The 27116-nt window shown below is 43.4% G+C and overlaps 14 protein-coding genes across 14 annotated transcripts; 6 read left to right on the forward strand and 8 right to left on the reverse strand.

Annotated features, from left to right (window-relative positions):
• The first annotated feature begins 398 nt into the window (after positions 1 to 398).
• On the forward strand, positions 399 to 2299 carry K450DRAFT_276541 (uncharacterized protein). The gene is made up of 2 exons (XM_051593232.1): positions 399 to 1249; positions 1317 to 2299. The coding sequence occupies exons 1-2, from the start codon at positions 431 to 433 to the stop codon at positions 2028 to 2030; spliced, it is 1533 nt and encodes a 510-aa protein (XP_051449168.1). The 5' UTR covers positions 399 to 430; the 3' UTR covers positions 2031 to 2299.
• Positions 2300 to 2751: 452 nt separating this feature from the next.
• K450DRAFT_218485 (uncharacterized protein) lies at positions 2752 to 4738 on the forward strand. The gene is made up of 6 exons (XM_051585211.1): positions 2752 to 2949; positions 3020 to 3076; positions 3179 to 3314; positions 3410 to 3855; positions 3934 to 4266; positions 4331 to 4738. The coding sequence occupies exons 1-6, from the start codon at positions 2794 to 2796 to the stop codon at positions 4463 to 4465; spliced, it is 1263 nt and encodes a 420-aa protein (XP_051449169.1). The 5' UTR covers positions 2752 to 2793; the 3' UTR covers positions 4466 to 4738.
• On the reverse strand, positions 4589 to 5745 carry K450DRAFT_218489 (uncharacterized protein). The gene is made up of 3 exons (XM_051585212.1): positions 5611 to 5745; positions 5123 to 5532; positions 4589 to 5022 (listed from the first exon to the last, which is right to left on the reverse strand). Exons 1-3 carry the CDS (start codon positions 5669 to 5671, stop codon positions 4864 to 4866), a joined length of 630 nt encoding a protein of 209 aa, XP_051449170.1. The 5' UTR covers positions 5672 to 5745; the 3' UTR covers positions 4589 to 4863.
• Positions 5746 to 6505: 760 nt separating this feature from the next.
• On the reverse strand, positions 6506 to 9603 carry K450DRAFT_218497 (uncharacterized protein). The gene is made up of 7 exons (XM_051585213.1): positions 9480 to 9603; positions 9106 to 9362; positions 8493 to 8568; positions 7788 to 8193; positions 7511 to 7718; positions 7352 to 7436; positions 6506 to 7240 (listed from the first exon to the last, which is right to left on the reverse strand). The coding sequence occupies exons 2-7, from the start codon at positions 9293 to 9295 to the stop codon at positions 6883 to 6885; spliced, it is 1323 nt and encodes a 440-aa protein (XP_051449171.1). The 5' UTR covers positions 9296 to 9362; positions 9480 to 9603; the 3' UTR covers positions 6506 to 6882.
• Positions 9604 to 10516: 913 nt separating this feature from the next.
• On the reverse strand, positions 10517 to 10978 carry K450DRAFT_218505 (uncharacterized protein). The gene is made up of 2 exons (XM_051585214.1): positions 10947 to 10978; positions 10517 to 10874 (listed from the first exon to the last, which is right to left on the reverse strand). Exon 2 carries the CDS (start codon positions 10809 to 10811, stop codon positions 10602 to 10604), a length of 210 nt encoding a protein of 69 aa, XP_051449172.1. The 5' UTR covers positions 10812 to 10874; positions 10947 to 10978; the 3' UTR covers positions 10517 to 10601.
• Positions 10979 to 11452: 474 nt separating this feature from the next.
• On the forward strand, positions 11453 to 12375 carry K450DRAFT_218506 (uncharacterized protein). The gene has a single exon (XM_051585215.1). The coding sequence runs from the start codon at positions 11649 to 11651 to the stop codon at positions 12177 to 12179; it is 531 nt and encodes a 176-aa protein (XP_051449173.1). The 5' UTR covers positions 11453 to 11648; the 3' UTR covers positions 12180 to 12375.
• A 1054-nt stretch (positions 12376 to 13429) lies between these two features.
• K450DRAFT_218510 (uncharacterized protein) lies at positions 13430 to 15406 on the reverse strand. Its single transcript, XM_051585216.1, has 8 exons — positions 14891 to 15406; positions 14687 to 14831; positions 14440 to 14624; positions 14250 to 14350; positions 14127 to 14179; positions 13965 to 14048; positions 13788 to 13899; positions 13430 to 13721 (listed from the first exon to the last, which is right to left on the reverse strand). The coding sequence occupies exons 1-8, from the start codon at positions 14926 to 14928 to the stop codon at positions 13558 to 13560; spliced, it is 882 nt and encodes a 293-aa protein (XP_051449174.1). The 5' UTR covers positions 14929 to 15406; the 3' UTR covers positions 13430 to 13557.
• K450DRAFT_267547 (uncharacterized protein) lies at positions 15089 to 15590 on the reverse strand (the record flags this gene model as incomplete). The annotated part of the gene is made up of 3 exons (XM_051592845.1): positions 15089 to 15318; positions 15414 to 15466; positions 15535 to 15590. 3 exons carry the CDS (start codon positions 15588 to 15590, stop codon positions 15089 to 15091), a joined length of 339 nt encoding a protein of 112 aa, XP_051449175.1.
• A 2295-nt stretch (positions 15591 to 17885) lies between these two features.
• Positions 17886 to 18938, forward strand: K450DRAFT_218513 (uncharacterized protein). Its single transcript, XM_051585217.1, has one exon. It carries the CDS (start codon positions 17971 to 17973, stop codon positions 18685 to 18687), a length of 717 nt encoding a protein of 238 aa, XP_051449176.1. The 5' UTR covers positions 17886 to 17970; the 3' UTR covers positions 18688 to 18938.
• An 8-nt stretch (positions 18939 to 18946) lies between these two features.
• On the reverse strand, positions 18947 to 21308 carry K450DRAFT_218518 (uncharacterized protein). The gene is made up of 7 exons (XM_051585218.1): positions 21009 to 21308; positions 20653 to 20951; positions 20357 to 20571; positions 20042 to 20248; positions 19568 to 19817; positions 19218 to 19490; positions 18947 to 19134 (listed from the first exon to the last, which is right to left on the reverse strand). Exons 1-7 carry the CDS (start codon positions 21170 to 21172, stop codon positions 19124 to 19126), a joined length of 1419 nt encoding a protein of 472 aa, XP_051449177.1. The 5' UTR covers positions 21173 to 21308; the 3' UTR covers positions 18947 to 19123.
• Positions 20780 to 21579, forward strand: K450DRAFT_218525 (uncharacterized protein). Its single transcript, XM_051585219.1, has one exon. The coding sequence runs from the start codon at positions 21233 to 21235 to the stop codon at positions 21500 to 21502; it is 270 nt and encodes an 89-aa protein (XP_051449178.1). The 5' UTR covers positions 20780 to 21232; the 3' UTR covers positions 21503 to 21579.
• On the reverse strand, positions 21307 to 23377 carry K450DRAFT_218527 (uncharacterized protein). Its single transcript, XM_051585220.1, has 6 exons — positions 23230 to 23377; positions 22976 to 23134; positions 22799 to 22915; positions 22202 to 22708; positions 21936 to 22079; positions 21307 to 21851 (listed from the first exon to the last, which is right to left on the reverse strand). The coding sequence occupies exons 1-6, from the start codon at positions 23327 to 23329 to the stop codon at positions 21658 to 21660; spliced, it is 1221 nt and encodes a 406-aa protein (XP_051449179.1). The 5' UTR covers positions 23330 to 23377; the 3' UTR covers positions 21307 to 21657.
• A 390-nt stretch (positions 23378 to 23767) lies between these two features.
• On the reverse strand, positions 23768 to 25312 carry K450DRAFT_218533 (uncharacterized protein). The gene is made up of 3 exons (XM_051585221.1): positions 24958 to 25312; positions 24299 to 24885; positions 23768 to 24225 (listed from the first exon to the last, which is right to left on the reverse strand). Exons 1-3 carry the CDS (start codon positions 25252 to 25254, stop codon positions 24075 to 24077), a joined length of 1035 nt encoding a protein of 344 aa, XP_051449180.1. The 5' UTR covers positions 25255 to 25312; the 3' UTR covers positions 23768 to 24074.
• A 1105-nt stretch (positions 25313 to 26417) lies between these two features.
• K450DRAFT_218535 (uncharacterized protein) lies at positions 26418 to 27115 on the forward strand. Its single transcript, XM_051585222.1, has one exon. It carries the CDS (start codon positions 26519 to 26521, stop codon positions 26894 to 26896), a length of 378 nt encoding a protein of 125 aa, XP_051449181.1. The 5' UTR covers positions 26418 to 26518; the 3' UTR covers positions 26897 to 27115.
• Position 27116: the final 1 nt, after the last annotated feature.

Below are 27116 nucleotides of genomic sequence, written 5' to 3' on the forward strand. Positions count from 1 at the left end.
GGGTTTGAACCCACCTTACCGTCGATATAATTAAGATACCCTCAAGTGGCTAAGGATAAGCATTGGTTGGCATGGACCTCATTAACCACATGTCTTTACTCTATTTGTAGGATGTGGTGTTTTACTAGGGGAATCAAGGCATTGAAGCAGTGCTATGGGCAAGTTTTATTCTGTTTATCTGAAGGTGATTGGAGAAAGTAGGAAGAGCGCTAAGGGGATCATCATCGCCCTCAACTTGATGTCTTAATTTGGCAGCAGCGGGCACGTGTGAATTTCATTGGCAGTTTGACAACTCACGTGTGGAACATGAGCACGCATGATTGGATGAATCAAGCATTGGCTACTGGCACACACACCACTCGTGCCTCTACCTTAAATGTTATCACAGACTCCACCATGTCGAGCCTCTTTTTCTCTTTCCTCGCTATTAATGACTAATACTTCGCCTATACCAAGTCCTTCAAGCCAACCACCAAAAAAGAGAAAGCGTCCTTCCAGCCATGATGAATCCGACAAATCCAGGAAAACAGATCAAATTAGCAGAGACAGCCATAGTGAAGCTTCCACCTCGCCACAGGTTGCGTCCACACCACCTTTTTCTCCAATGATGTATCAACAACAGCCTGGTCCTCAACATCCGCATGGGCCATTTGGTCCACCATCGTGTCCGCTACCTCCTCCTTTGGTTCAGATTCATCCACACATGGTGTCCGTCATACCAGGCACGGCAACAGCATACTATCATCCTGGGTTGTCACCGCAGCTTTATCCTCATTACGGCCCTCCTCAGCGATATTCGCCCACATCGGCTGTAGTTTCGGCTCCCAATTCACCACATACCTCAATTTCTCCAGCCGGCACACGGTATAATGCTATACTTCCCAAGAAAGAGTCAGAGGCTGCGGATTCGAAGGGAACGAAGGGGGCTCCTCAACCAATGTCTACCATGCCACCACCGTCACCTAATATGACATATACTCAGCATGCACCCATGTATCATCCTGGCCATCAGTACGTGCAAATATCACCACAATTACCTCCCAACATGGTTCCGGTGACCCCGCCGACGTCTGGGTATATGCACCCAAACCTCTCCCCATCGTTAAGCCCCTCCTTTGACGGTTCAGATCGCAATCGCAGAGTTTCTTCTATTTCCTCACTCGGGACCACAGCTGATCAACGAGAACAAGCAAGGAAGGAATCACATTCTGCTATTGAACGTAGACGACGAGAACGCATTAACGATAAGGTGAGTCAGTGGCGGGAAATAACAGTACATAAATTTGTCAAGTATACTAACGTCACTCGCTTTATAGATTTTGCAATTGAAACAACTCATACCATCATGTGCGGATCAAGATCATTTGCACAAAATGAGTATTCTTCAGAGTGCCATCGATTACATCGCTTATCTGAAGGAAGTCATAGAGAAACAAGGTGGCAAGGATCTCTTGCATGGCAAATTAGCCATTAAGACCGTGCGATCCATGTTACCAAAAGAGGTTGAGGCGTTCACTGGCCAATTTTCTGTCAAAAGTCGAACATCCATCAGCTCAATGGATTCCAACACGCCCTCCCCTGCATGGACAGCCAAGCAATCTACTGAAATCGTACAGCAAATGGATCTTGGGCCTCCTCTGGCGGTCCCCACAAAGGAAAGAGAACAAGCAGAAGAAGATGAGCAATCAGAGTACCATAGCGAGTCGGAATCGTCTACCTCCTCAAAATTGGCTGCTGTTGCTGCTACAGAGACCAAGGAAATTGATTCATCCTCGCGATCACCATCAGGCAAAGCTTCAGATGATGGCTATGACTCTGCCACCACTCCTCTTAAGCCAAGTGATCTCATGAAGAAACCTCTACGACAAACATCGCACCCACCTAATGATGCAACCACTGATAACGTTACGGAGAAGGACGCTACGAAGGCTAATGAGAATGATACTTCTGCTGGTCCAGAGCAATGTGCTCGTTCCCTTCAAGCTCAACAAAACGAGAGCTCCATGAGCGTTAGTCAGATGCTTTGCTGAAGAAGGATGAGTACACACGCATATACTTATCCATCAAGCGCATTTTCCTACTATTTCCGCTCTTAATATCTCTGGCCGGGCGACTTAGACATGCATTTCACTCTATTGTCATTTCGGATGATAACGCACACTCCTGTAAATAGATGCCATCAATTCATATTCATACCTAGTTGCAATCGAAAACCACAAGGTATACCTTGGTTTCCTCTGAGTGTTAGTAAAATGAAAACCAGAAAATAAATACACCCACACACCCTTGTTTCAAATTTTGCATTTCTGGTACCTTGAAGGCTTTTGTGTCACAATACTTTCTGGCACCGCCTTAGTAAATTGCGATTTGTTCTATGAACCACTTGCTTGTCGGATGCACTGAATGAATTCCATAGCATATCGAACTAAGCGACTTTAATTTTTGTGGTGTTTTTCTATGCTTCTCGTTCTGGTTGTGGCAAACTCGTCCATCGTAAAATGGTTACATTGTCATGCACGTGGACTCCAATGGTTCACAATAGTAGATTTTTTCTTCAATTATTGATGCAGCCGACCTGTTTAGAAGATATTCTTCAGCTTATACCGTTGCACATTGCATGAGATCTTAAACCGCCAACGACTGGAACAAAAAAGAATTGATAACCTCGACTCAGTGGGCCAAAGTGCCTGTCGCCTGAGCTGAAAAATAGAAAGTCACATCTTTTTGTGAAAATGCAGCCAGTCCAATCAACTGCCATAGCCCCCGTTCATTCACTGTTAGCAAATCCCCATCATGTTGGACGTCCTCCTTGCCTCCATCGGCCATCCATCCGAGCTTAGTGCTCTCATTACATACAAGTTCTTCAAGCCTGAATCCAACATCAACCGCAACCAAAAACTCATTGCTAACAACGAAAGAAAGAAGAGGTGCTACGACTTTTTGGATAAGGTACGGGTTTGGTCATCTGGACCTGTCATGCCCCCCCCTTGTCACTAACACACGAATCGCGTTCTGGTAGACATCACGTAGTTTCAGCGCAGTCATCCAAGAACTCGATGATGAATTAAGAGATGCCGTAAGTCTTGTTTTTTTTTTCAAACACTTGACACTACTGTTGGCTTGTCTCCACGCGGTCACACTCACAGACACCATCCTCATTGCCATACCAATCTTCTAGATCTGCTTGTTCTACTTGGTGCTTCGAGGATTGGATACTATTGAGGATGATATGACTTTGGACCTCGACAGAAAGTGTGAATTGCTTCGATCTTTCGACAAAATCATTTTCCAACGTGGATGGAATTTTAAAGAAAGTCAGTATCAGCGTTGGGTGGTGCAAGATAAAGATAGGTAGCTGAGGATATGTACATTAACCAGGATATCTTTTTATGTTGGGTGGTGTCATTAGACGGTCCCAATGAAAAGGATCGTCATCTTCTTGTCGACTTCCAGATTGTCATTGAGGAATTCCTTGAACTTCCCAAGAAGTTCCAGGATGTTATTGCCGATATCACCAATCAAATGGGTAATGGTATGGCTGATTATGCCTCTGGCGATCACAGAGAGAACACTGCCGTGGCCACCATCAAGGACTTTGACCTCTACTGCCATTATGTTGCTGGTTTGGTAGGATGGGGTTTGTCTGACCTTTTTGCCGCTTCTGGTCTTGAAGATCCTTCCATTGCCAAAGACAAGCGACTCTCTGACTCCATGGGTATGTTCTTGCAAAAGACCAACATCATTCGCGATTACCGCGAAGATTTGGATGATGGAAGACAATTCTGGCCCAAGGAAATCTGGGGAAAATATACCGATGATTTTGCTGGACTTGTCAAGCCTGAGAACGCTAAGACGGTAAGGTGTTTTATGCAAATTGGTTGAAGACGTGCTTAGTTGAGCACCCAGTAGCTAACGGTTTTCCTCTTCTCTCAGGCTCAAGCTGTTTTGAGTGCTATGGTTCTCAACGTCTTGGAACACATTCCCGATGTTCTTACTTACCTAAAGTCATTGAAGAACCAGTCTGTCTTCAACTTCTGTGCCATTCCTCAAGTTATGGCTATTGCTACACTCGCCCTTGTTTTTAACAACCAGGATGTCTACCATCGCAATGTCAAAATCAGAAAGGGTACAGCCGTCAAGCTTATTATGGCTTCCACCAACATGGATAACGTTGTTGCTATCTTCCGAGAGTACATTCACGTTCTTTCCACTAAGAACGATGCTGCGGATCCTAACTTTATTAACATTTCCATCGCCGTTGGCAAGGTGAGTTTCCTTTGGCTGTGTGGAAATTGGGTGAGTGGCCATTCCTAACGATATCCCCTTCTAGGCCGAACAATGGATCACCACCAACCTCCCCGATTCTCCTCGTACGCTTGCCAAGCGCTCAGACTCTTCGTCGACCTTCATTATGCTGGCCGTTTTAGCCAGTCTTGCTGCCATCATCTTGAATGCCTACAAATGATACCCGAACTCACGAATATCTCCATCCTGACATTGTGGCCAGGATGTCAACCTCCTGCATCTATCGTGCGATTTGGTCTCTCACTTTTCTCCCCCCTCATTCAATATAATATTTAAAAGCATTCGATCTAGCGGCTCTGACAGATCGGATTTGCCCAATTATTCCGTTCAAACCTGGATATAACAAATAAAGAAAATATATATTAAAAAAGAAAAAAGGTAGAACTATTACAAAGGAAAAAGCTCAGCTCGTCTCCATAAATAATCTATCACCATTGCTCGATGATAATGAGCACGAAGGTGTGCTCTGCGATTTAGATATATTAACAGGAAAGTAAGACTAAAAAAAAGGTGGGGGAGAGATATGGCGGCTTTTTCTTTTCATATACATGGGTGCAGCTAACAAGACTCTTGAATAACGTTCAAAAGATCTTGTATTTCTTTATCCTTTAACTGTAGCAGATGTCGAAACCTATTCATGGCCATCTGCATCTTGCCGATCTCATCATCGCGCTGATGGATTGTTTGCATCAAATCTTGTGCCCGCTTAGATTGATCCTATGGAACAAAAAAGATACCCCGAAGCAAACCAAAACAAAAGAGAAAGGCGTGGGTTAACATCCAATGTTGATCTGATATTGGTTATGATTATAATCACCTGAGTGTTCTTGGTCATCCTTGATATGCGGTCACGGCAATAGGCAATTTCCTCCTGCTGCTCGTCAAATATCAACTGAAGGCGATCACCATCCCACATGGCGACATCCGAGAGGGTTGAGCCATCATCTTCTTGTTCGTTGTCTTCTTCGTCGCTGGATAAGCCGAACGACATGCGGCATTTTGCCCGCCGATCCGATAATACACTAGATCTCGGGATAGATATGGTGGCTGGCTTGCGCGGCATAGTAGGTGGTGGTGACAATGCAGGCATGAAATTGGCGGATTCTAGGCTGTGGGGTTCCATATCTGTCGATTCAGAGGCATCATCGCTAAAGCCATCTTCGGTGGTCCCCGATGAGAAGGTCCGCCATTCAGAATATTCATAGGTGGGTGTGGAAAACTTGCTTGCTAAGAGGGTCATGGAGTATGCATAAGTTACAGTTGAAAAAAGCAATGCAGTCTATGCCATGATCTCAAATGGTTTACCTAGATATTCACTTCGGGATGGAGTATAATAGGATAAGTCTTCAGTGGAGTCGAAACGCATTGGAAAAACCTGGCTACGCTGCAGTCTAATATTGTAACCTATATAAAAAGGGTTAATAACTTGCTAAAAATCGTGTGTGTACAATGTGTACGTACTGATATTGGAAACCGGCTCCTCCATCATTCGTGTTAAAGGAGATGTAGAAAAAATAAAAATAACAAAGAGTCACCAGAAACACACAAGAGATGTTTACGGGTATAAGAACTGCGAGACGAAGAGAATGACAAGAGGATAAATATAATGAAGACGGAGGTAAGAGGATGGCGGGCAAGTGCTGTTAATGCATGCAGTGCAAGTAACCATAAAAACTGGTTTGAGCCTACAATGGAAAGCAACTTGTTGCGATATTTGTGTGGCAAGATAGGTGGCCTGGTTTAATGAGAATGGTGATCATTCTCCCAGTTTATTCCATTTGTGCCTCCTTCTTTCCCCTTCTATTTTCCCTGTTTCGGCTGATGACCACGATGCCCCTCCGATCACTGGTTTGAAATGAGATGCTACACCGATAAGAAAGGAGACCAAGTCATCTGAGCATAGCCCCAGGAAATCAATAAAAAATATTGCTGCATCGATCTAATAAAACATTTTGTTATGAAGTGTTTGACTTTAAGGAGGTAACTTTTTGACCTTGTTACGGTTGTATGACACGATCGGAAGCCCCAAATGGAGATCCCGCAGGGATATGTTTGGCAGCTCGCAAGTTGGCAGAAAAAAAAAAAAGGCTGACTCTATCACCTTATGGCAACCAAGTGACCGCTTCATTTCATATTCCACATGGCTGGTTCGCCTGTACTTAACGAAGGGTTGGCAGATCACTCTCCTTTCTCTCACTTGTGTTTCGTTTCTCACTTCTGTATTTATTTATGATAGCATGCGGTTGCTACAGATATGCACAGAGAATGAATAGTATAAACGAAGCCGTAGGTAGAGTTTGGGGGGAAGCTGGGCAAGATACAAACCAATAAGAAGAAAAAAGGTACAATGAAAGGGCTTACGGACATCCAACTTTTTTTTTTTTTTCGTTTTCAAAACCTAATGAGTTGCTTAACGAAGTTTTTTGGAATAAGGCAGCGGTTGTTCCTTCAAACACCATGTGCAAATGGAAAGAGCAAAGCAAAAGATACAGAAGAGAGAGAAAAGCAAAAAAACCGACAAAACCAAGTTACAATGACAGAACAAAAAATATATATATTTCATTTCTTTTCTTTTCTTTAGAAATCTGGGAACTTGTTTCGGTATGGATCATCCTGGTGAATGCCATAAGGCTGTTGCTCTTCGGGATAGCGATCAAAGTGACTAGCGTCTCCATCACCACGAATTTGAGGTACATAGGGTGCTCTGATCTGCCGTCCAAGTACACGACTAAAGTCGACTCCTTCGAACCATCGGTGTCTTTTGATATCGTCACTACCTCCACGCAAGTTACCAAAACGCTTGGACAAGTCGGGGGTCAGTAAGCGCTTGAGAAGATCCTTAGCATTTGGATCAAAATACGTTGGCCACTTGATTTTTCCTGCCAAGATTTTTTCATAGAGCTTGAGATGATCGTCATCATAGAATGGTGGATAGCTGCGTGAGAGAGATGGAAGCAAATGATTAGACTCAATGACCTATCGGCCCGACCCGACCCGATTCGAACAGAGCAGACTCAACAGCCATGCAAGTATAACTACAACTTACCCTGCCAACATTTCAAAAATCAAGATACCCAAACTCCACCAGTCGGCAGCTTTGCCATAACCTTTGGACTGAATGATCTCCGGAGCTATCAAGAGGTAGATAAAGGTGTCAACATCATGCCACACCGACAAAAAAACAACGACATTTGTTTCTTCTTACCAAGATAATCCGGAGTACCGCAGAGAGTCCATGTAATATCTGGCACATGCTTGGCAAAACCAAAATCTGTGATTTTCAAATGACCTTGGGCATCCAAGAGTAGGTTCTCAGGTTTGAGATCTCTATATATAACATCCTTGGAATGTAAGTATTCCAGAGCAAGGATGACTTCAGCAGCATAGAATTTTGCAACATGATCGGGGAAACGCTAGTATCGACAAAAAGAAACAATGAGCCAAAGTGGAAAAAGAAAAAAATGCCCATGGTATTACTTTACCTGACTCTTGCGAAGAACGCTAAAAAGTTCGCCTCCAGGAACATAATCCATGACCATGTACAAGTTTGCGTCGTCTTGGAAAGTGCCCCACATATTAACGAGGAAGGGGTGTGCAACAGCTTCTAAAATATGCTTTTCATTGTTTGTGTGCTCGACTTGTTTCAATCGAACGACCTCAGACTTCTTGAGTACTTTGATGGCGTAAAACCTCGCATTCACTTTACTTTGTGCCAAGTGAACTCGACCGAATGATCCAGTGCCCAATGTTCTCAATAGATGAAAATCGTCCAGCTTGAGCTTTGGGCGTGACTGGCGCTGCTGGATGATGGACGAATCAATAAACTGCTGTTGAGGCTGATGTTGTTGCTCTTGTTCTTGATGCTCGGCTTGCTGCTGAAGCGTTTGGTTGGCGGGAGGTAAAATGGGAGCTCCTTTGTTCAGGACCGGTTTCGTAGCTGGCGGGTCGTTAAGCTGCGGTATGTGTGTAGAAGGAGCTGCATCTGTAGCTTCAGATGCGGTTGTCGGTTGAGTGGTGTCCGGAGTGAGGGATTCTAGAAAACAAAAGATCATGTTTAACAAGCAAGTTCTACACACGATGGAAAATCCCCCAATCGTTATGTGCATATTCCACAATCCCTTTAACTGATAGGATAGTAATGCAGGACACCCTCCTTAGCTCAGCACAACTTCTTATACTCACCGATGGGTGGTGCTCCAGCTGGTGCTCCAGATGGTGCACTAGTTTGCGGCTGGTTATTATTCTGTTGTGATTTTGCAAAATCTAGATGCGAAGGTTGTTTAAACGGTTAGTCTCAAGGTGTTGATGCCCCATACATAAAACAAATCTGTGTAGTTAAAAAAAGCGAGGGCGTGTGTCGTAATTTTTTTTTCAGAGGAGTTTCATATTCACTCTTAGCTTGTTGCGGAGCAAAATGCGAGATCTCAACCCAGTCAAGTCCAGCAACCGTGCTGTGACCATCGTGCACTTTCGATGACGCGAAACCCTTCTACACTTGATATGACTTCGACACCGTGCTTCCACATTTAAAATAGGGAAGGAGTTGAACCACTAGCTGGGGGGTTGTTCGATCGAATGGATTTTCAAGCATCGCGGTGGCTCATAAAAATGCAAGATTGAAGAGGTGGCATGAATTTTCGCGGCGTCAAGTGTTGTGGATGAAGGAAGTGGGGGCCGGAAAGAGGGTCGTGTGAAACGTCAAGAAAGTACAATAAAATAGCGTATTATATACGTCGCCAGCGCCCAAAATCGAAAACAAGTGGAAGGAAAAAAAAAAAAAGAAGAAGAACGAATACTTGCCTGGACTGTCTATGCTCATTCTGCTAGAGTCGTTCTGGGCTTGATTGTCAAAACTTCGACCAGGTGTAGCGGATGCTGGTGGGGTGACATATGCGTTTTCACCATTACTGCCGTAAGGTCTGCCTGAATCTTTGGACGATGAGTGACTATGATGCTTCGCCTTGTCCATTATCTTGTTGAAGAATGACATTGTCTTTTAAAACAGTTGGAAGCAAACGACTGTACAGAATGGTCACCAGCGCTGATGCTAAAGGTGGCTGGTTGTTAAAGGAAAGAGTATAAGCAAGCTGCAAAGCAACACGAATATTGTGGCGAGAAGAGCGAAAGAGCGAGACGAATCCCTAAAGTGAACGCTCGATACATGTGACACACACCTTGGAAAAAAAAAAATCGGATTTCCATACGTCATTCGCGCCCTCCAGTTAATAGCAAGCCAGCGAGGTAAAACCGCCAAAAAACTCGCCGGCTGCTGAAGGTTTTGCCAGACCCAACCAGCGACCCATGATTGTTTTGAAATAATGGAGAAAATACAAACGTATCCAAGGATAGATCACCTTATGTAATATGCAAACGTATAATTTAAACAGCCTGGCTGAAAGAAAAAAAAATTTTATTCATGCTTTGCAGGAAAAAAAAAATAGGTAAGACAAAGCGACTATTGGTATTCTAGTATATCTACCACGCTCGCCGATATAGGTTAATGGAATGGTTATCTTCTATTATGTATCTTTTTGCACAGGCGGCGTGCTAAATCTAGAGCAGTAGGTTGGTTGGATCAGATGGGAAAATACAGGCTGATATTGAAAAACCTGGTGGCAGTGTGGGTACAGAAGACTGTACTTCAGCACCCAGCAACTCTAATTTTCCAACCTGCGGCTGGTGAACGACAGGTACTTGCGGTAACTGCAGAGGTTACCTGCTACAGAGTGTCAGGCCATAACCTAATTTATTCCTGATGTGCTGCGATAAATAGCTGTTCAAATGCCTGCCCACTTTCAGAAATTGGTTTCATCTTCAGCAGCGGTCTGTCTGTGCAAAAAGGGAAAAATAATACGCCAATTCGACCAAAAACTGTACATGTCCGTGTACGTACCTCTAAGAGTACTTTATCCCCAATTTTTTTCACTCAAATGAGGAGGAGGCGCATGTTGAGGTGGTAGATTCAAAGGAATTAGATAACGCATCTCGACGTACATCATTGCGAAATGCGTGGAAAAGTGCATATTGGGGAGTCTCAAATGTTACACCAATGAAATTAATGCCGTCGTCTCCCATCAAACATGCATTATGAGAGTGTCTATTATATAGCCGAAGCCAATGGGACATGTTAAACTGTATTCATTTCAGTTTCATGTTCATCAGTGTCAACATTGCTTAACCTTGCAAACTCTATCTTTTCGTAATGGCAATCATGAATTGAAACTATTTAGTTGATGGTCTACCAACGTGGTCCATTGGACAAATGCAGCATTGAAAGGCAGGTCTATTAGACTGTATTAGCCGCCGTACACCTCCACAACATCTCGTACTCCCTTGTAGTTCACATTGAAGAACACTTTTTTCCACAAGTCAATTGGTGTCACAATTGGGGGTTTGATTCGTACCCTTCTTTTGCTTATGATGTTCAGTGGTATATTGATCAGGAGCTTGGTTTTGTAAATAATATATATTACAGTGTAAATATAATACACTATAGAAAAATACATACCGATATCATATGGAGATAAACGCTATGTTGCCTGCGCTATGTTCCTTTGAAATAGGCTTCTCTGTTCTCAAAATGGAATTCGTAAAACAATCGATTTTAAAATGCCAACGGGAACCATTTCATTTGATCTTACCTTGAGTCGAAAGTCTCTTATTCACAACCTTCAAGGTACTCCTAGAGTGTTATAAAAATACGCTTTTACCTACTAGCGGCAATCTTTCAAAAATAGTACAATCACCTGCCTAGATAAAAATAACGAATGCAATCGCAAATAAACAAGAAATAAAGGTGGGATGATACGTTTTGTTCAGCAAATTTAAATCATTATATTGGTCACAGCACGACGAAGATTGAGAAACTGCGATGTATCGAACAGTATAGAAGGGATAGACTAAGAGTAACTCACAGCAACGAGATCTCTGTCCCCATGACTGCCTGTTGAAAGGCGGTTTTCTATTGTTGCCTTGATTCCAGTCAGCTGACAGCCTGTCATGGCAATTTTGTAAAAAGCGACATCAATGATGTCATTCGGAGGCTATTTTTGCCAAGAGCATCAAGTATGTCTTGATCTTTCGAATAAGCTGCTTCTCTGGTGAAATTCGTTGGTACACATTTTGAAATCGCAATAGGTAGCGAATTCTAGACCGAAATGGCAATAAAACGGATGGTTTGAGGAACTCTAACGGCTGGGTCACAAAGAATACGCCGGTTTGGTAGGGATAGGGATCTCCACGTGACACAAAAGGCAATAAGTGGTGGCAAAATTTGAAGCACATTTTTTGGAACAGGCCATAAAACTTTCTCTTTGCACTCCACTCCAATAATCTCGGTTGTAATGTTGAAAGCATTATGCTTTTTGCTCCTTGTAACCATAGTATGCGCCTTCAACACATCAGCATTACCGCCACTCGATGAAATTGGCTTATGTATAGAGACATGCGTCTTGGTAAGTTCGTCTTTTCTCGGGAATAACCTCGATGATTTTGACTCTGGTCTAATGTTCACTCATGTTCTCCAGAATACCGGACATAGTGTGTGTGGTTCGCAATTCACCTTCGACGACGCTTCACTTCAATGTGCCTGCACCAATCCAACCTTTAATAGCACTGTTCAACAGTGCGTTGTGACCAATAAGTGCCCACAAACCAGTATTGATCTCACCAACAAAGCTTATACTCAGCTATGCCTGAACGCTACTACGACGGCAACATCATCTATAATGGCATCAGCACAGCCATCTCAATCCTCAAGTCCCCCTGCCGCAGCCTCTGTTGACGCTGCAGCAGCCAGTTCCAAAGAATTTCCATTTAGTGGCTCTGCCGTAGCCGTCTTCGTCGTTCTCACTGTTGGCACCCTCTTCTTCTAAATACTATTTTTTCTTATGTAATTCCTTATATTCCTGTTTTATTACTAGAATCTTAACTATCAGGCTCCCAACATAATTTCTTTTTTCCTTTCAAAAAAAGCCGCCCTCAACTTGTACCATATATTAAAGCTTGACGAAAAAAAATAAACGAACGAGTAGGCAGCCAAATGCCGTCATTTTAAAAATAGAAATTTTTGGAAACACTTGCTCCGCACGCCATTTCTCCCAAATTTACAAGATCGGCCTTCTTGTTGAAAGCCACATGGGCAAACTGAATGGGACATTTTATACATTGTTTCCGCCATCATAACATGCAGTATCATAAGAACATGAAAGCGAATGCACGTTTGAGCATAGTGTTCTATCATAATAGAGTTCAAGCTAATAATCAGAGGGATCCCGGTTATGCGCTCCTCCACATGTCAACATGCCAAACTCGTCCGAATTTACACCGAGTTTGCACAAAAAATATGCTTATGGTAACCTCAATCATATTCCCGCTTACTGCATTTGAAAAGGACGATGCGTTAGGGTATGAATGAGGGGGGGACCTTGCGCTAGACAAAGAACAGGATGGAGCGGGACGAGAGGGACCATTGAACAAGTTCCACCACCACATTTGGTGGCGGTCAAGGTGCGACGGGCTTTCGCAAATGTGTCGATCTGGTTCACAAGCTGCAAGCTAATTTTACTCCCAGTACACGACCTGTATTGCTCCATCTGAAGGAGTTGTAAAAAGCCATTCCCATTTCGTTAGTCTCTTCATACCAAATGCCCTCTATTCCACATATTCCAGGCTACACGAAGCATATTGTATCACAGCAAATACTGGTCAGATGGAGAGGATTTCTTGCACTTTTTTTCTTGCACCCGTACATCAACCAATTTCACGTCATGTTATATAATATGACTTTTTTGGATCTTTCAAATGAGTCTGCAAGTTTTTTGTTCAATCGTTCTCCGATAGAACAAAGTTCAAGACAATTCAAGGCAATTTATCGGCAGACGTGCATTGCCGCTAGACCTTGGCGACTTACGCCGCTGCCGGTAGATTCAAGACTAGAAAAAATTATGTGAGTGAGAACAAATTACAGTAATTGGTGCCATTAGATACATTAGCTCCATTTGATTTTTTTTTTTTAATAAAGCGATAAAAATACCGAAGATATGGACATTTTTGAAATATTCCATGCAATCACAGCTTGGATATGGTCGTGCCGAAAAGAGATGCAGACATGCACATAGCTACACCGTATGTCTAAAGGTCTGAAATATTTTATTTATTTTTTAAAGTGCAGGCAATAAAGACACTGCCTTATGCGTGGAGGCTTCTATAACACGATGTCAACATGAGATTGACATCGCTCAAAGTGCTTCATTATTGACTGCTACTTTTTGCGACCAAATATACGTTGTCCATTAACATTGCAACCGTCATAGGGCCTACACCGCCAGGTACGGGGGTAATGTGGCCAGCTACTTTGCTCGCAGCCGCATAATCCACATCGCCGACAGTTCGATAACCTGACTTCTTGCTCGAGTCTAAGAATGGAATACGCGTTCAATACCCCAAGTAGTCAATTTACGCATAATGTCAAAGCTACTTACCTGGAACATAATTCATGCCCACATCAATGACGACAGCTCCCGGTTTAATCCAGTCACCTTGTACATAATTGGCTTGTCCTATAGCCACGACCAAGATATCGGCTCTCTTAATCTGTTTTGATATGAGTCAAGATTGAATGTATCTATTTTCAGTGGAGGTCGCCGGGCTGTTCTTACATGATCAACAATGTCGCTTGTCTTGGTGTGACAAAGCGTCACAGTTGCATTAGCTGAAGTTAACAACAACGACATGGGAGCGCCCTAAGTCATAGAAGTAAATGTCAAAAGTAGGGGTTAGATTTCTGTTCCCTGCGCTAGTACCACCCGTTCTAAGCTTACCACCAAGTCACCCCGGCCAACTACCGTGGCATTCTTTCCTTCAATAGTGATACCTAAGCAGCCGAAAGTTAAGAAATAGCTGACTTAAACATTATAGCTGAACCAGTGAAAATATATGTCTACCAGTTGACCGAATCAATTCCATAATGCCCTTTGGTGTGCAGGGTTGAATCAACGGCGCACTTCCTCTGACCACCAACTTTCCAACATTGACAGGATGGAGGCTAAGATGCCGAGGAAGGGGGGGGGGTTTAGAAATAGGTATAAACATAGGTAAACAAAGGCACTTTCATCTCAAGAAGGAGCAACCCACCCGTCGACATCCTTTTTAGGGCTAATAGCATCAATGACAAGGGCTTCGTCAATATGCTCGGGTAAAGGCAATTGTACCAACAGGCCATGGACTGAATTGTCCTCATTCAATATTTGAATTTGGCTCAAGATATCATTGAGAGTAGCTGTTTCAGGAAATTGATGAAGTGCAAACTCGATACCAGCCTGACCGGAAGAAGGGATCAGATAAGCTCTACAAAGGCTAATTTGGAAAGTTCACGCTATACCTCTGCAGCAGCTTTCTGCTTTAGTCGAATGTAGCTCGAGGAATCAGATCGAGTGCCTACTTGTATAAGTGCTAATTTAGGATTGACTGCTGGCTGAGCCTCCTTCAGCTTGGCAATGTCGGCCTTAAGTTGATCGCGCAGCGATCTAGATCCCGGGTTACTTTTCCTTTAAGCGACAAAGTTTGGCAAGGCTGAACTACTCACTGTGAAATAGCCTTTCCGTCAATGACAGCAGCTGGCATAGTGGGTGAATGGAGTTCTTGAAAAAAATGAATAATTTAAAAAAATTGGTTAAACGGGGGAAATCAAGTCACGCATGAATGGGGGACTTGAGTTAATTTATTATCGTACAGCTTTACAGGAAGAAAGGGTGAGGTATCGTATTTTTAACAAAAGTTCAGCTTATAAGGGAAGGATGGATTGTGCGTGCTTTGTTGGTACAGGGTGGTCGACTTGATGCATAGATACAGGGAATTCGGCTGCAGGACTTGAAAATGACGACGGTGGACCAGCCTGTGAAGAGTTTTCATCATCCAGATAGATACCAGGCCGTGAGTTGTTGAATGCATAGACAAATAAGATCATCAAAAGGGCGATGGCCAGTACTATTATGCCGGCGAATAATGCGGTGTCTGTTAGAGATGCAGCCATATGGGATAAAGAAAGGAGTGAAAAGAGAGAGGTGAAAGAACGAGGGAAAAGGGCCGCAGGTGACTGTTGATATAACCAACGGTTGAAGCGGGTTTTGCTTTGTTCATGTCTGATCTGTCTGGTTGAGCCCTAATTTTGGCCAGACGCATGAGGCGCAATCAAAGCACCTTATTGGCTTCTGCATATCCACCACGTACACTTCTTCTTTACCAACGAGAAGGGCAGCATACAGAGCACCCTTCTTTCTAACCATCATCAGGGGATAAAGCTTTATCCAGTCATTGCGCAATTGACTGCATCATCATACACAGCTAAAATTTTAGCATGTAATTTGGGTTTCATATGCTCAGGGTGCGCCACTGTTAGTCTGTTCATCCTGCCACACTACCCAAAGGCTTTCCAAGGTGGCAATGCTCTTTGCACAACGTGGTGAACTAACTTTCAGCTGCTATATGCTCACTAGCCAACGATCTCGCCGTTTGTTCCTATCAAGTTTGTTTCGCCAAGACATCGTCGGTAGCATAAATACATCCCACTAGGCCAATTTCTGTCCCCAAGCTGAACTTAAATGGCGTCACAACTAAAAAATTTGACACCGAGTTAGAAGTGTGTGAGCCAGCCGCCTTGGCATCGATATCGTAGCCATGAACAAAGTTTCGGGAACATTCTACATCTTAATGCCGCTGTTTCGACTGGGTCCTCTTGGCTTTATGCGCATACAATGAAAGTACGTGGGTTCGACAAGACTGGGCGACCCTAGTGAGTGCAAACTCTTGTTATTTACAGTCATTCTCATTGAATTATTTCATTAATGAGTTTTTGTGGTTCGTCTTATGTTCTGCTCAAATAAGGGCTAATTGACCCATGTAATATTATTATTTTTATTGCGTGCGTTTGGATACGCAAGGATTGGGCGTGGGCCAGAACAAAATTAGGTATAGCCATTTCAACTCCACCCCGCCTGATGGACCCTACAAGGGCTAAAAATTTGACCTCATCCTTGTCACTCGTTTGGACCATAGCAGGTCAAGCCTATGATGTACCTGGCCTGACTGCCAATCATGGTATTATGAAAAGGTTTCCAAAGGGAGTAGAAGGGGTTCTAATATGACGGTTTTCACTTTCAGAGCAGTCGGTAGTGCGGGGTGTTCATGAAACCATTTGGCGGGAGAATAAGATTTTCTGAGGCACCTATAGTTTCCGAGGGTATTATGTGGAAATTTCTTTTTTACAGCATCGACAATGTGAAGAAAAAGGTAATTAGGCTTGCGTATGCGGTTTAGCAACCAAATAGGTGTACGGCAATTAAAAAACCAAGGCTACAACAAACAATACGGAAGGTGTGTGAGATTCGGCTGTTTCACGTGAGGTAGCTCAACATCCAGATGGGTTTTCTCAAATGTCACAGAAGAACCCAAAATAGCCAAAGGTGTGTGTTCTGTGGCGCTTTCTGTTTTCCCCCACGGGAGAAACCAATCATTGCCTAGGTTGCACCGGACTGCCGCGGGGGGGTGCGTGTTTTTTTTTTGTTTTGGCGCTCAACTCAACTTCAACTGACTGCCCTGCCATGCCATGCCATGCTAACTTCCGCAATTGGAAATGGTCATCAAGTAACTGTCCCTCTTAGCCGAGTGCCCCCCCCAATTCCAAAGGCCTCCATTGTTGAGGCGTTCCTTACCTACTGTAAGTTTGGCTATTTTTCCCCATTAGTCGTTCGAACCGTGACCCTGCGCACCTCACCTCATAGTATTTGGGCAGCTTCCATACCACTCCCCTTTCAAGTTGACAGTGCCCCCACTAGCTCACTAAATAACATTCCGAATCGTACTATATTGCCGAAACAGCCATGGTCGTCAGGTATGTTACTAGTCCTACCGCTTTTGGAATATAACATTTGTTTTCCTATCTCAGCCTCGCATCATGATTCGCATCGCCTCGCCTTGCACTGGGTCAACACACACAGAACCGATCTCGCAGCGATGATCTGATCAAATGATATCACGTCAGGAGAATCTTAAGGATATTGTTTACAGTCATGTCTTCATTACTCTGCGCCGTCCGACCCCCTTTGGTTTGCTTCGTTCCCTTGACTGGGCTGCTCTTTTTCAACGGACAGGCTGACCTTAGAAGGGTGTACCTCATATGGGACATTGTGCCCAAAGAAGGTAGCGTTGGGTTCGAAGAGTGGCGTTACATTACATACGTAGGCGAAGGGTAAATAAGAATGCAAAGGAATTTCAAATGGAGATTGGTTTTAAAAATGGATGATGTTACGCTTTCATTGACGGTGCTATTTTGGAGTTGGGGGGCATGAGAAAGGGGTAGCCAGCTTTTGAACTGGGGCGGGAAGGGACCGCTCCCCCCACTTCCTTAGTAGAAAAGGAAGTTTATTGAAAAACGTGTTATTTCGTTTCGCTCCATTTTGATCAGCAGCAGTGTGCGACAAATGTGGTTTGGACGTTCCCCATTGTGCTCCGATTCCGCCCTTATGGTAAATGCAGTTTATATTATTTTTATTATAATCAGATTTTTTATTTATTTTCCAAACTCCCTCTTTCATTAAATTTTTGTTCTTGTTTTTTTTCCAAACCACCCGATTGCAGCATTTCAACCTTCATCACAATTCATTTGCAATGCCTACCACCACCACAACGTCCAGCAACAACTTTGAGTGGGCTGATTTTGCTTCTTCGGTCCTGCTCATGATATGGTATGGAGTTTCCTACAATGAAGCGCAACAGCAAGAATCATTTCGACAATTCAGTCGCAACCTACTTTCCACCATGCAAGTTAGTTCATCGGTGGTGATTTTATCACTCAAGTATGTGTCTTTGTTACGACAAGGTCACGCTCAAACTGGAGCTGCGGGCTCTGAATATCGATTACTGGTCGCATCCCTCATGCTTGCTTCCAAGTTCTTGGATGACAGTACCTATGCGTCTCGTACATGGGCCCAAGTGTCTCGCATCCCATTAGACGATTTGAACAAGAGTGAGACCGAATTCTTAATAGCCATCGGATATTCCCTGCATGTGCCGGAGTTACAATATCTAGAATGGCTCAAGTACTTGGAAGAACTTATTCGCCAGCCACAATTAGTGATGCACGCCAAACGTTCTCGCACAACAATGGAAGGTCACATGAAAAGGAGACGGGTCAGCAGCAATAATGTTACAAGTTTCCAGCCCTATCATCACACACCGTCGTATTCCTCAATTGAGATGGTGGCCCCAACCGCCGTGTACACTCTACCGCAGTTCGACCCGATGATGTTGATGCCTTTCATCTCAAACTTTGGTCTGGCAACCAAAATGCGTCATATTCCACATGCTGGGCATGTGCGTGTCTAGACTTTTTTTTACACTCCAACCTTCTTTTTGCTTCATGCCCTACCTTAGTTTCCCCCCCCCATGTTGTACAACAAACACAATGTGTATCTTGACGAGATATCTCCCCTCTCTCCTCACATTTGTCCATTTGTAAATATTGTTATTGATTTCTTTTTTTTTTCTTTCTGCCCAGTCCCCAGCAATGTACACACACACCCCTTTTAACCCACCACTAATACATAGTTCGTTCAAATATATTCACATTCATAGAACTGTTTGTGTTTCATTAGGCGTTGTTGATCTTGCGTGTTCAAGGAGATGTGTGTAACCATCAGAGCATCGTGGCTGGCTACATGAACCCAATAACTGGTTTAAACCCACCAGAAAGAAAATATCCCCGCGATGATGGGATTTTTTTATTTTAAATTGTTCATGTATAAAAAAAAACCAGTAAGCCCTAGTAAACGCCTGGGGGGGGGAAGTCAGCAAATTTATTTTGAGTTTTGGATTTCTCCCTTTTGTCCGATTACACTTCTGTCCAGTTTCCTTACCTGGAAGGATTCTGCTTTTGACAATCTCACAGTATTTCTCCCAATCTTTTCCATACTTCTTGTGACACTTTTCGTCATCTCGTCGTTCACGGTGTACAAGCAAGATTGTGAAATAAATGGCGTAAAAATATGGGATGGGGGACCCGAATCCACAAGGTAGGCAATAAGCAAGCCCCATCATCAGGTCTCCAAGATAATTAATGTGTCTAGCTCTTCCCCACCAGCTGCTCGTGATAAGTCGGCTGCCGGTGGACGTTTGAATATACTTGAGATCTAAAATAAAATAAGAAAAAGGTCCCTTAGTTTTTCCGCGGATACCCTAAATTAGCCCTTGACAACAATCAACTCACGCTTGACCTCAGGTGCATGCGGATCGGTCCTAAATCTGTCCTTTTCCCCGTTAGCCGCTCTGAAGATGTAATAACCGCCAGCCAGCAGACCGACAATCACCGCTATTTGCCAATAATGAAGGTCCACAGGGAAATCCACCAAATAGCGTGCTTGCATACAGTACACCATAGGAACCCAGCATAAATTACCAAATGCCAGCATAAACCCAAATCCGTCGGTTGTGATGTCCATCGTGGTTAAAATAGCAGACTATGGAAAGAGTGCCCCAAACGGGAATTATGTTAGAAAAATCGAGGGGATGGTGTTCCCCCCTTTTGCTCTCCTTGGGTTGCTCAAATGACCCCTTAGGGACCCTCCTTTCACGCATCTTTCATGTTGTTATATTTGTTTGCTAGCAATTTGTTGTTGTTTGATGCCCCGTCCGTTCACTACAAAAAATATAGCTTTTATAGCCAAGCCTTCCTTGCACTTACCTCATTGTATAAAGCATCCACAATATACAACACTTGCGCAAACACAACGAGGACCATGCTGTTCGTGACACGGCCTAGATTGGTGTATTGCTTGGCAGCCATACAGATATCCATGAGAAGCCATCCGATCAAGTTGGGTCGCAATTCAACAAAGAATTTAATATCAAAATCTCTGATACGTGGGTTGAGTTCTCGTCCAATCATGAACTGGCATGTTGAAAAAGGATTGATTGAAACAAGCAATTTTTTTTTTCAAGGGGTGGCATGAGCGATTAGCTGGTTGCTATGGATCGTCAAAATAACAACATAACTTACATCGTAGACCGCAGTGCCTGTGTTACCTCCTAAAGCCAGCATTTTACCAGGTTTGAAGCTAGTGTAGTAAACATATGCAGACACCAAGAAGGACGTGAGGATGGAGGCTAAGCAAAACGACAGGTAATTGTCGTACACCCAGCCTAGAGCGTTGATACCAGCGCCTCTGAACATCATAGCATTCATGGTAATCAAGGCTTGCAAGCAACCGAGAGCTAGTGAGGTGGTGCGAAGGCAAGTCATTAGTATGGACACTTTCTTCTTTTACTTTCCAAGTGTGTCACTTGGCTACTTACCATTTATCTTGTACTTCAAAACGCGTCCATCACGTAACTTGGTGCCGTCCACCATGTTACCGGGCAAAGACACGGACATGACAGCCAAGTTAATTAGAAAACCAAAATACCACGCAAACGCCCACACATTAACGTTCTTTTGGATGTTCTCCCATGATAACCATATACGTAAATTGTTCACAGAGATGTTCCAAAAGTTTTGAGAAGGATAACCGGTGGCATCGCAAAAGGTGGCGAAAAACAACACCACAGCTGGTAAACCTACGATCATCCCAATTGCGCCAATGGGTCCTCCAAACCTAATGATGTAAATAAGTATGTGTATGCTTGTTTGGAGTACAACTCTGTTCGCTTACTCATAGTGCTTGGTGACGGGATTAAGCTTGGATGAGCTGACGGTGGTAGATCCTTGGTTTTTTTTGGCCATGGATGAGCGCGTTCGTCGAAAGGCGGGAGGAGTATCTGCTGAGGTTGAGGAGGCAGTACGTTCTGCTGCAGCACGTCTTCGGGTAGTCACCATTTTGTGATCAGGGATTCACCTTTATACAGATTGCTGGGTAGGGCAAAAAATGAAGAGGTAATGCGAGAAAACCCCGCTGCCCGCCTAAACCTTTTCATATCCGCGCGCTCATCGTTAAAATCGAGATGTGGATTTTTTTTTTCTTTTTTTTTTTTTCTGCTGTTCACATCTCCGTCCTCAATTTCCCCATATACTTATAATGAGTCGCGGTCATACATCCAGATGATTGTATCTATGTGTCTTCCTCGTCCATTCAAGTGTAATTGGGAGCATTTTACAATTGAATTGCCTACGGTGGCCAAGGTTCACCTGACACCTTTTTCCACGTAAGATGGAGTATACGGTTCCTGTTTTGAGTTGATCCTTTCTTGCACGTTGTATACCCCAAACAGTTGTCATTCTGTGTTTCTCATTCGTGTATTCCCGATTCATGTATTTTTATTTTAAAGTTTTCTTCCAACTGACGTTGTCTTCCATCAGCTCAATCAAAGCGCTTTGCCAAGCTCCATCTTCTTACGGAGCTGGCGTTCAGCTCGGTAAACGACAGAATCAACGATTCCTGCCACAGTAAAAATACCACCTACAATGGCACAAACGCCAGTTAAGAAACTGGTGAAGGAGGGTCGTGTTTCCTGATATATAACCAACATGGGTGAGATGTCCAAGTTGAAAAAGACGCCTATATCGGTTCATGCATGGATGGAACAGAAAGGGATTAGCAATGGTACTGATGGATATATGCACATGACGTTCGCTTACGTACCCGGCAAACCTTCTTGGCCCTGTCTAGTTATGATCCCTCTTTCGTGTTCGGTCACTGAGTATTGGTTGGTGTAAAGCTTCATTCCATTCAGATATCTGAATTCGGTGGAAACAATCTTCAAAAAATACTGATACATCATACCAACTGTAGATGAGAATATACGTTAATAGCCGGTTTACAAAGTGATAAAAGAGACGTGGCCATTGGAGGTGAAACGGGGCCAGTTCAACAATATTATCTATCAGCGCTCAAACAGAACAACTTACAATCATTCGTAACACGACTGGTGTTATCCAATGGATTTGTGAGCTCTACAGGTGTTCCTTTGGCTGTACGTCGCTTCATTTTATCAGGGATCACATCGCCGAATTGAAGCTTGTTAATATGATGTGTAAAGTCAAACTTGTGGCCATCCGGGGCGCCAGCAATGTACCCAGCCATATCGTGGACATGCATGTGTGATTGTTGGAAGGACTGTCCAGGAGCAATATGGAAGTTACCGCGGACCTTGTTCACTTGGAGGTGACCATGGATGTTGCAACCTTCATTGGACTGGGTTTCAATTTTATCGCGCCAACCTTCTTTGACACATTGTTCATACATAGAAGGGTCGTTGAACCCCCATCCCGCCTTGATATATGCTTCTCGTACGTCTTCGCAAGTATTACAGCACCCATTTTCATGTGGGGAGGGTGCTCCGTAACAGCTTCCACAATGATCAGGGTCGTCTTGCTTCAATGCGAGTTCCGCTCCTTCGCTATTGTCACCGAGTTCTACAACGTTGCATCAGGTTAGGGATCACTACCATAAACAGGCAATGGCAATACAATGCTGCCTGTATACAGTCGCATTGTTCTACTTACTATGCGCTTTCTCAGATTCAATTTGATTTCCGGCTAAATCAAGTCGCACCTTATAAACATCATGTGTAAATCCTGAAAGATGTTGACCGGAATCATCCATGATATCCACGCTAAGCACTGTACCATGAAGAAGTTAGATATCTAGCCGACATGGCTTCATCAACCACCTAAACTTACAATAGCAAGGGATCTTTGGGAACGTCACATTAAAAGTGATGGGAAGCTTATCCTTACGTCCCTTGTCGATAACTAATTCTGGCTTCATGACCGAGGTTCTATATGCAGATAATTCTGATAACACCAATATAGCAATGAGAAGACCACTGATGATGGTTACTGCATGTTGAATTTCGACAAATGGGATGAAGGCAAGGTCAGAAACTCAGGGGGGACGGGCCAAAAGTGGATGAAAATTAGTTGAATGATCTAACCTGCTGCACCACTTGTAGTTTTGACTCGGAAATCATCAAGAGTCTTTGCGTATGCGTCGAGGCTACGGAACCTACTCAAGACAGATCCCTGCTTTGGCATTGAAAAAGGCTGATCTTGGACAATGGGTTATGGAATGAACGCTGGAACAACTTTAGTGGGTGAAATTTGGTGAACTCAAAGCTCTAGCCAATCAAGACTCTCCAATGCATCCTCGGAATTTTTAAGGTCCGCATCACCATGAAAAGAAGCACATTTTTCTGTTGTCAAGCAAATGACACGCAAATGAAAGCAAGCATGGGTACGAAGAGACACACACAGTTTGAAGAAGAAATTATTTATGCAATTTTAAAACAGCTTGTGTTTCTATCTCTCCCATACAGAGCTACATCGCTCGGATGTGGGCAGTCTTGATCAGATAATCCAAGGGAAAAACACATTGCCGATGATGCCGCCCTGGCGAACGTAAGACCAGAGTCAGCGTTCCTGCGGGAACTATCGTACGGCCGGTATCTATTCATAACATTTTAGATCATTATTGTTTGCTACTAGTGACTCTTTTCTTCGACGTTGCTTTTGTCATTTTTACATCCTGAACCATTTTAACAATCATGACGCACAAAATATAAGCGAGCGCACACTCAAGCGCATCGTGCCGCCAGCTACAGACACAATTGATTGATAAAAAAAAATAATTACAAAGTTTATAGTGGATGATGCGTGGAAATATTGGGAATGGGGGCAAAACGCTCAGTGCGTTACTATACAATAGAAATACTGTACGAAAAAGCAATTGGCCGGATAGTAGATAACCAATTGATAATCGCTTGCTTAATGAACCACCTCTTCAGTTCTGTTGTTCCGGGTTGTAAGGGATCTCATAGACACCACCAAGGATGACGTAGGGACGGTAGGTGAAGTTGCGAAGGTCATCCATTTTCGTTACGCCAGAAAGGACCAACACAGGGTCAATTTGAGAAGTCACACCAGCAACAATACTGCAAACACAAGTTTCATGATTTAGCAACGTATATCTTGCAGCAACGAGATGACTTTAAGAATGTGACTTACTCAGTATCCATACGGTCGCCAATGATGCAGGTATCTTCATGGTTTATTCCCAATGATCGCTGGGCATAACGCATGATGAGAGCGGAAGGCTTGCCGCAGAAGAAGGCCTTGGTCTTGGTAACAAGTTCAATGGCAGCGGTGAAAGCTCCACAGCTTGGAATAACCTCTCCCTTGGAGTTGAGGGTCTCTACATCCAAATTGGTTGCGATCAACTTTGCTCCCTTCATCACCAAAGAGACAGCCTTGCACATCTTTTCATAATCGTATGAAGGTCCTTCTCCAAGGACAACATAGTCAGGGTTGACATCATTCATATAGAATCCCTTGGAATAGAGAGCAAAGGTCAATCCTGGCTCGCCAATAACATAGCAGGAACCTCCTTCAGGCATCTGAGTAGAGAGGAATTGGGCGGTAGCCAAAGCGGCAGTGTAAAATCGGCTTTCATCGACATCAATTCCGAGACGACCCAACTTTTGTTTCAGTTCTCTGGGCGTAGGTGCCGAGTTGTTTGTCAAGAACAAAAATTCCTTGTTGTTATCATGCAAGAACTGGACGAATTCCTTGGCTCCAGGTAACAAAGTAGAGCCCTATTGCAAAGCATGAATGTTAGCCACAAAGTCTATGATCCCAACCCCACACTGCTCACTTTGTTTACTTACATGATAAATAACGCCATCCATATCGATAATATAACCCTTTTTGTTACGGATATCATTCAATCTTGAGGTGTGGATGACTTCATCGGTAAGAAGAGCCAAGTCCTTCAAGACTGCAGTAGAGAGAGGAGCACTTCTTGATTGTGTGTACTTGTACTCGTTTCCTGGGGTGGCGATGGGTGATGACGCTACTGACGAGTCGTATTGAACCTCGCTACCAAGTGTGGTGGAAATAAAGGGATGGACCATGTCATCGAGTTGAGGAATGGAGCCTGTAGAGTTTGCTTGGGACGGTATCATAGTGGACAGCAGAGAAAAATTCAGAAAATAAAATGATTAGGTGAAACCTAAATAAGCTCGTATCGACATACCTTGATATTTATATGTTCGTCGAATCGATTTTATCGGCTTGACAAAATTTTTGGTTTCGGGACCTTTGTTTCGCCTATAAAGGTGTTGCTAAGCGTTAACGTCATTCACCACCAGCCAGCTTTTATGGTCTTTAACCTACAGTTGGCTTCTAACACCACATCATAAGGTTTTATTTTGTTCGTTCCGGCATCTATCAGCTCTGTCATCCACCTAATGCCCCAACATGGTGTGCATGGCTTATCTTCAGTATAGAGAGACTGACTCTATGCCAATCATGATAGTGAACAGCATCCGGTTTTCAATTTGACGCTAATGCCGATAACCATCATGATAGTGGACAAGCGGAGTATGGTTTATGATATCTGCAGTGCGTTGGTATGAATGGGTTTGCAGGGACCCGGGTCGTCGTGGATTAAAGTACCTTTTTTTTTTTATCAACGGAAGGGGGATACGGTTGAATTACAGTAAGATGATACATGACAAATAGCTTAGTGATGAAACAATTTAATGAAGACAGGTGATATTGCATCAATAAAATAATAGCATTTCAATGCCTGCTTGAATTTGTTACATGGCTCGAAAATGATTCAAGTTGATGCCCTGTCAAAAACGCTAGTCACGTCGCAGTTTATAATTACCCGCTTCGACAAATGTCATAATAAGTCCGAAATTTAAAACGACCAAGGTTGAAGAAAACAACATGTGCTGGTGCCCGATCAATCGACGGAGCCCATAGTATGGTTGCTTCATGGTATTCTCTTCAATACTCGTGTTTAAAAAAATGGATATATGTTGCAAGTCTTACGGATCAAAAGTGGGATTTCCATATTTGGTCATTTGTCGACCTCAGTGTTGGCAATGCACAAGCCAATACTTGTCAACATCATATCATTGAGAGAGCAAAACTGCCTCAACATATCATTCAATGACCGCCCAATATAAAGTATGTTTAGGATAGAAAGCTCAACAGCATGTATAGTGGTATTCTGCTTTGTGGCTCTGTTCAATAGTCTCGGCACTATAGGTTCATTGCTCATAAAATTGCCTGATAATCGGCGCGGCAAGATTTTTGTACTATTTCCATTGACCCTGTGGTAATGCTGGCATACGAAAAGCAAGGCATCTTTTCCTCCTTTCCTTCCTTTCCTTCCGGCCAATTTAGAATACCACACCGACAACTCAGCTAATAGACATGGCTCCATCACTATCTGGGGAGGCGCTGCCGTCTTACGATGAGATTTCAAAACCAGCTTTGGCCTATAGATTAGCACCTCCGCCTTATACAGCTGCCGCTCGCGATGACGACGAGGTGCTGGGGTTCAATGGACTGGGATACGATGAATTAACATTGAGTGCTGGAGAACAAACAGTGTATAAGACTCGTATGCTGTTGACCATGATAGCCATCGTCATGACCACAGGACTAATGGTTACACTTGGAGTTCTATTATTCCCTGCTTCGGGTGGCAAGCCGCAGCAACAAATTTGCTGGAATCCATGTTCTAATCGATCAGAAACCATCAACACGAGTAATTGTTGTGCAGGATTTTTCTGTAGCCCCTCTTGTTAGCACCATCATCATTCCAACGCTAGTTTTACCATTGCATATGAAAATGACCACGGGGATTTCGCCGTGACCAAATAATTTATAGCACTAAAAGTCTACTAAATTATAATCACTACTATAAAGGTCCTTTTCATAGGTGTATCATAATTACTCATTCAAAGCAACATGTACATTGCTGTAGGCTATCAATCATAATAAAATATGGAGCCTTTTCTTTCAAAGT

Source organism: Umbelopsis ramanniana (assembly GCF_025399195.1).
Source record: "Umbelopsis ramanniana AG unplaced genomic scaffold K450scaffold_2, whole genome shotgun sequence".
Classification (NCBI taxonomy): domain Eukaryota; kingdom Fungi; phylum Mucoromycota; class Umbelopsidomycetes; order Umbelopsidales; family Umbelopsidaceae; genus Umbelopsis; species Umbelopsis ramanniana.

Bases quoted from the DNA above. Each gene is read 5' to 3' on its own strand.
- K450DRAFT_218497 (XM_051585213.1), bottom strand. From the start codon at position 9,295: ATGTCATTCTTCAACAAGATAATGGACAAGGCGAAGCATCATAGTCAC. The intron at 7,719-7,787 runs GTAAAGTAATAC...TGTCGATACTAG, and splicing joins GCGTTCTTCGCAAGAGTCAG to CGTTTCCCCGATCATGTTGC. The intron at 7,437-7,510 runs GTAAGAAGAAAC...ACCTCTTGATAG, and splicing joins CGGTACTCCGGATTATCTTG to CTCCGGAGATCATTCAGTCC.
- K450DRAFT_218535 (XM_051585222.1), top strand. From the start codon at position 26,519: ATGGCTCCATCACTATCTGGGGAGGCGCTGCCGTCTTACGATGAGATT.
- K450DRAFT_218513 (XM_051585217.1), top strand. From the start codon at position 17,971: ATGCCTACCACCACCACAACGTCCAGCAACAACTTTGAGTGGGCTGAT.
- K450DRAFT_276541 (XM_051593232.1), top strand. From the start codon at position 431: ATGACTAATACTTCGCCTATACCAAGTCCTTCAAGCCAACCACCAAAA. The intron at 1,250-1,316 runs GTGAGTCAGTGG...CTCGCTTTATAG, and splicing joins GAGAACGCATTAACGATAAG to ATTTTGCAATTGAAACAACT.
- K450DRAFT_218485 (XM_051585211.1), top strand. From the start codon at position 2,794: ATGTTGGACGTCCTCCTTGCCTCCATCGGCCATCCATCCGAGCTTAGT. The intron at 2,950-3,019 runs GTACGGGTTTGG...GCGTTCTGGTAG, and splicing joins GCTACGACTTTTTGGATAAG to ACATCACGTAGTTTCAGCGC. The intron at 3,315-3,409 runs GTCAGTATCAGC...TGGTGTCATTAG, and splicing joins TGGATGGAATTTTAAAGAAA to ACGGTCCCAATGAAAAGGAT.
- K450DRAFT_218489 (XM_051585212.1), bottom strand. From the start codon at position 5,671: ATGCGTTTCGACTCCACTGAAGACTTATCCTATTATACTCCATCCCGA. The intron at 5,533-5,610 runs GTAAACCATTTG...TGACCCTCTTAG, and splicing joins ATCCCGAAGTGAATATCTAG to CAAGCAAGTTTTCCACACCC. The intron at 5,023-5,122 runs GTGATTATAATC...TTTGTTCCATAG, and splicing joins GGATGACCAAGAACACTCAG to GATCAATCTAAGCGGGCACA.
- K450DRAFT_218510 (XM_051585216.1), bottom strand. From the start codon at position 14,928: ATGCCAGCTGCTGTCATTGACGGAAAGGCTATTTCACA. The intron at 14,049-14,126 runs GTAAGCTTAGAA...TCTATGACTTAG, and splicing joins TTGGCCGGGGTGACTTGGTG to GGCGCTCCCATGTCGTTGTT. The intron at 13,900-13,964 runs GTAAGAACAGCC...ATATCAAAACAG, and splicing joins CAAGCGACATTGTTGATCAT to ATTAAGAGAGCCGATATCTT.
- K450DRAFT_218518 (XM_051585218.1), bottom strand. From the start codon at position 21,172: ATGGTGACTACCCGAAGACGTGCTGCAGCAGAACGTACTGCCTCCTCA. The intron at 20,249-20,356 runs GTAAGTTATGTT...TCAACATGCCAG, and splicing joins CAGGCACTGCGGTCTACGAT to TTCATGATTGGACGAGAACT. The intron at 19,818-20,041 runs GTAAGTGCAAGG...CTCTTTCCATAG, and splicing joins TGGATGCTTTATACAATGAG to TCTGCTATTTTAACCACGAT.
- K450DRAFT_218506 (XM_051585215.1), top strand. From the start codon at position 11,649: ATGTTGAAAGCATTATGCTTTTTGCTCCTTGTAACCATAGTATGCGCC.
- K450DRAFT_218525 (XM_051585219.1), top strand. From the start codon at position 21,233: ATGCGAGAAAACCCCGCTGCCCGCCTAAACCTTTTCATATCCGCGCGC.
- K450DRAFT_218533 (XM_051585221.1), bottom strand. From the start codon at position 25,254: ATGATACCGTCCCAAGCAAACTCTACAGGCTCCATTCCTCAACTCGAT. The intron at 24,886-24,957 runs GTAAGTAAACAA...GCTTTGCAATAG, and splicing joins TGGATGGCGTTATTTATCAT to GGCTCTACTTTGTTACCTGG. The intron at 24,226-24,298 runs GTAAGTCACATT...TTGTGTTTGCAG, and splicing joins GGCGACCGTATGGATACTGA to TATTGTTGCTGGTGTGACTT.
- K450DRAFT_218505 (XM_051585214.1), bottom strand. From the start codon at position 10,811: ATGTATTTTTCTATAGTGTATTATATTTACACTGTAATATATATTATT.
- K450DRAFT_218527 (XM_051585220.1), bottom strand. From the start codon at position 23,329: ATGCCAAAGCAGGGATCTGTCTTGAGTAGGTTCCGTAGCCTCGACGCA. The intron at 23,135-23,229 runs GTTAGATCATTC...TTCAACATGCAG, and splicing joins AACTACAAGTGGTGCAGCAG to TAACCATCATCAGTGGTCTT. The intron at 22,916-22,975 runs GTAAGTTTAGGT...TTCATGGTACAG, and splicing joins CCCAAAGATCCCTTGCTATT to TGCTTAGCGTGGATATCATG.